At 34.3% G+C, this 5,125-nt stretch overlaps 1 protein-coding gene across 2 annotated transcripts; it reads right to left on the bottom strand.

Moving 5' to 3' along the window:
* Positions 1-483: 483 nt before the first annotated feature.
* On the bottom strand, positions 484-4,626 carry LOC114388462 (E3 ubiquitin-protein ligase At1g63170-like). 2 transcript variants are annotated; one of them, XM_028348959.1, is made up of 5 exons: positions 4,517-4,626; positions 3,092-3,935; positions 1,567-1,692; positions 1,194-1,485; positions 484-1,062 (listed from the first exon to the last, which is right to left on the bottom strand). In XM_028348959.1, the coding sequence occupies exons 2-5, from the start codon at positions 3,760-3,762 to the stop codon at positions 877-879; spliced, it is 1,275 nt and encodes a 424-aa protein (XP_028204760.1). In that variant the 5' UTR covers positions 3,763-3,935; positions 4,517-4,626; the 3' UTR covers positions 484-876. The 2 variants fall into 2 exon arrangements, with proteins under 2 accessions (XP_028204760.1, XP_028204761.1); XM_028348960.1 differs by lacking the exon at positions 4,517-4,626 and having other exon boundaries at positions 3,092-4,492.
* Between the last annotated feature and the right edge of the window lie 499 nt (positions 4,627-5,125).

Below are 5,125 nucleotides of genomic sequence, written 5' to 3'. Positions count from 1 at the left end.
ATTCTTGTGAGCTTGCAATTTTTTCTTTAATTATGATTTTTATAAGCGTAAACTTAAAGAGAATATTAATAAAAAAGTAGAATCTTAAAAGACATTAAAAAAACATCAACGTACAAAAACCAAAATAAAAAAAATGATAAATTAAGAACTAAAATTTTAAAAAAATGAAGTTATAATAAACATATTTAGGCCTTCCTTTTATTTCTGCAGCTCGTTTAAATTGATGATTGCATATGTATGTGGTAAATAAGTTTGATAGTAAATTGATCAGGTTAATACAAAGCAGTGAAAGCACGTATTTATTCTGACATTATAACGGGCCAATGATTAAAATAATAAATTGATAATGTTTATACTTCAAACAGATAAGACAAGTTTAGTTGAAGTAGGTGGTATTAGGACATCGAATGAAAAAAATAAAATTAATAAATGCTTCAAATTCAAACAAATATGAACCGATGCCAAGCTAGTGGAAGCAGGTGGTTGGGTTGACATCATCATCGCGATATAAAAAATAGTAACATTTAACAAAAACATTCAGCTCATTTTACAGTTTTAAATTAAAAAAAAAAATTAACATTTTCACTAGAAATTGTTATATATACAGAACTGATAAACGAAGAAAGATTTGAAACATCCTATTTTCTACAAACAATACTTGGTGAGTATGTAAAACCGGTGAAAAAAGCGCAAAAAGAGAGGTGACCAGAGCGGGTAGAAACACATTCTCAACCTTTCACTAGCACGTAACATCACATGTTTAAAGGAATTACTTGATTTGCATCTATCCTTGGATCTCACCTTGAAAGCAGAATCCAAAAGTTTGATGATGTACACTTGAAAAGCTGCAACTTGATGGGGGATACGTGCCTTCAGCTACGTACTGGAGTTCCAGGCTGAAGGGGACCCTCCATTACTCGTACCAACTTCGTTTTTACAAAGAGGGCAGGTTGCATTTATCTTTAACCATTTGTCAACACACATTACGTGGAAAAAGTGAGAGCAAGGTAACTCTCTAAGCTCGTCATCATCTGCATATTTTGCTAAGCAAATGCAACAAACCTGCAACAAAATTCAGAAATTTATCAAAGTTCCATTAAAAGATGTGGCATTCTCCACATTACAGGATCACAAATCATAACAAAACCTACAATTCATAACTTTAAAACAATATAGTCAACCATTAGACTTACAGCGTCTTCTCCTGAAATCATTCGCTCCTTTTCTGTCCCTGCAGCCAAAATTCCACCTTCATCTATAGCTGCATTGACATCCTGGTCATCACCATTTTCATTGTTCTTCAATTTGAACTTGAATATCGGTAACGCATTAATTGATTCTACTGTTGCTCCTCTATTCTGAGAAAAATCCTCTCGAATGCCCAAAACAGAAATTATACAAGGTAGGCAGCAACAAATAGTTGCACAAAGTATAAATGGCATTGCATATCCGATACAGCTAAAGGTAAGAAAAACAATACATAACCTGCATGAAATGAAGCCCAGATTATTTGAAGACTCGAGAAAGTAAAATACAGGTTGAGCAAAAACAATGAGATACAAGTACCTATACAATTGTGGAGCATCAGAAGGAGAAGTGTGACCTCCAAAGATCCAAACATTTCCTACTACAAACCAAACTGCAAAGAAGCAATCCAGGGCCATCTTGAAATGGTCTACTAATCCATTAAGCCTGCAATTTAGCAAGAAATTTCTCTGCTTAGTGTGCTAGTGATTCATTAAACATGGATAAAATTAGATTCGGCATCAAGGTTTTGTATTAAGTTGATTTGTCATTCAATAGCATGATGAGGAAATAGTGTTACAACTTCAACATATTTTAAGGTTCCTCCATCTTCCGCAGTCACCAAGCTCTAGATGAAGCTTACAAGATGTTTCATTAAGTCTGTAATTTAACAAGCAATTTCTCTGCTTAGTGCATTTCTTTGATGTGGATAAAGTTAGGCAATGTATTGTATTAGTTGGAATTTGACATCAGTAACCTCAGAGGAAACAAGATGCTACAACTTAACCACTGCAATCATACTATCATTATCATCAACAAAAAGAAATGTCACTACTGAAAAATCTGCCTTCACATCCTGTACCTTACAATAAATATCCAAACTTTTATCAACATTATAACAATTGCTTCCAGAAGTATGTTATATAAAATATATGAATCTTATTTTAATTCAAAAATAGAACAAGATGAAGAGGATTATATATAATTCAGGACATGTTAGACCATGGTCAGGTATGAAGCCTGGTCAGTGTCTATGATGTGGGAGTGGAAAACCTATTATGCACAGGTCCTTCTCTGGCCCTTTCTTGGACACTTTCAATTAGCTAAAATTCACTTCTGCATTTAACCACAATCCCATTTCCACCCAGGATGAATATTGTTGGGAGAGCAATTCAAATTTCAAATGAATGCAATGGGTGGAAAGTGTTTTTTAGCAATTTGGTAGTTATATTTTTTAGGTATTGTTCTTATCATGTATATTTAGGATGTTATAGTTTGGGTCTAAGATCATGATGCTGATAGCATTTTGATTTTTGTATTACAGTTTAGCTATATATAGAGGCAAGAATAAAAACCCAAAAGTGTGTTCGATCTAAGAACCCTAGGGTGTGTGGGTAATTCTGTTGTGTGCCGACGTTTTCCCCAACAAATATTGGGCAAAAGTACATCACAGGAATAAGGTTATTTGCCTATAACAACAAACTAGTAGAGCGTACTAAAAAAGTGTAACAATCAAAATTATTAATTTAGAAAAATTCAAAGACTAGCATGTAAGAGTTTTAGAAAATGCAAAGAAAAAAAGTCATCCATAATACAGATGTTTCATTTATCATGCTAAGATGGAAAATTAGTTCCATTACACGTCTGTTTTAGGCAGCATTCAGCATACTATATCATTATCTAATCAATGGGGATTAAAAAGGTGTGATACTCGTGATAATAAAAGGCAACTACTAAATACCAGGACTAATCTCTCCCACCCCCCTCCACCCCCACCCCCCCCCCCCCCCCAAAAAAAAAAAAAATAAAACAAAAAGAAGAAAGAAAGAAAAGGGTAAAAAAATACCTAGAAGTAAAGGCTCCAGGCATTATAGTGTTTCTTGAGGCTGATCGTGTAGCATGACCATTCTCCTCATCTGAGACATGAGAAACATGGATGGAATTATAAGAACGATCTGGAGGATTGCTTCCAGAAGATCCTTGAGATGCTTGAGAGGTATCTTGTTCATTGCTTTGATTACGGTTTCGAAAACGCCAGTAGAGAATGGGAAGTGTGGCAACACAACCAGATGCATAGCCCACAATCCATGCAAATAATGGGGCCTGGGGATTTTCATTCCTGGACAATGACAAAACGACGATAGATGCTATGATCTGACTCACAGTGACAACAAGCTCAACAGAAATCCACAGTCCAGAATTCAATGGACTCCTTCCATGATGACCATATCCCTCACCTCTTCTCAATGAAGCTGAATTTCTAGAGTTTAATCTGGGTGCAGAAGATGATGATGTTTGATGACTGGAATTTTGTGCATCCCCAGCTGCTTGATCTTCATTCTGTGGTAAATGCATTTCAGAGTATTGATCATTACGAGATGACGTAGTTAGAGCTTCACCATTCCTTGTAATGTCAATTACATGCTGATGACCATTATGGGTTTCTGGCTGCTCCATCAACAAAGGGTGTTGGTCGGTTTGGGTATTGCTATTTGAACCCAGGGAAGTAACATCCATCTAAATCAGAAAAGTAGAACGCAACAAGGCATAGATTAGTAGCAACAAGCTTTGCAGTCTGCACTTTTTCCAGATTTGAGTCTTGATCACGTATATAATTCCACCATAATATTCCGAACCAAATGTAGCAAGACCTTTGCACGGGGCCTTGAAAAAGGAGATTAACCTTTATCCTAATCAGGAAACCACAGATAGATAACTTTATATATTAAAATCTTGCTTCTCCCTATTCCTATAAGCTGTTTTAACCAAAGTAATCTATATCTTGCAAGTGAGAACACAATAGTGCGTTTTATAACAATAGATTATTTAGCACATCATTTACATGAAGATCTAGTACCAATAACAACAATATGTAATACCAATTCCAAAAGTAGTCCACTAAGGGTTTGAATTCAGCATAAAATAAAAAACATGGCATTAGGAACTAAATCCATGTTCACAAAATAGTTACTAAGTTAGGTAACAGTGCATTCAGAACAAAAGAGTATTCCCAGAACAAGAAACCTAGTAAATCCTAATTTCGAGTTAAACACAACACCCAATCCCACCGCATCAGTTTCATTAAGAAATTAATTAATCTGTGTCTCTTAAAGGCAACAAACACTCTGATCCGCACAACAGAAACAGCAAAACATTTGACATCCGAAACCAAAATAAAATCGAAACGAAACCTGAAAACTGAAAACAACTTGAAGTTGTGAAAATAATAAAAGACATTAGGGAATGTGAGTGTGAGGAAGAAAGTCTTTACCTGAATGATTCTAAGCTCACTGTGTCTGCCGTTTCTTTTGCTTCAGATTTTTCGATTTTTACTAAACAAACAAAAAGAGAACAAATGTTTAATGAAATGAAAATGAATACTATTATCTGTAATCTATAATTGAAAAGAAAAAAAAAAAAAAAAAAAAAACGTCTGTATCACTTAACACGTCTCTGTTAGAAAAGAAAGGAAGTGGAAACGTTGATGTCAGATGTGTGCTGTCGTGTTGATCCACGCGCTTTCTCTACCGTTAGATTTGAAGAAACGCCTCCTTCATAATTTGATGATGCGAGGGTAAGTTGATCCAACGGCAGAAAATATTCCTAATATTTTTTTATCGACCAAATACTACTTATTAGTCTTTTTTTAGTACACAATAAGAAACAATTTGTTGTTCAGTATATGATCCAATGAGATATGTTATGAGAGCAAGAGATAAGAGATATAAGATAAGAATAAAATAAATATTAATTTCATCTAATGTTTGGTACACATCTTTATATATTATATTGCGATTTCATACCTTGTATTTAACATAGACTAGATAATGATACAATAAAATACAAATTGTATTTGAATAAGAAAATTATTGTTTTACGT

This window comes from Glycine soja, chromosome 15 (assembly GCF_004193775.1).
Source record: "Glycine soja cultivar W05 chromosome 15, ASM419377v2, whole genome shotgun sequence".
Classification (NCBI taxonomy): Eukaryota; Viridiplantae; Streptophyta; class Magnoliopsida; order Fabales; family Fabaceae; genus Glycine; species Glycine soja.
The sequence above is the reverse complement of the archived record's forward strand: the minus strand, read 5'-3'. Positions and strand labels throughout refer to the sequence as shown.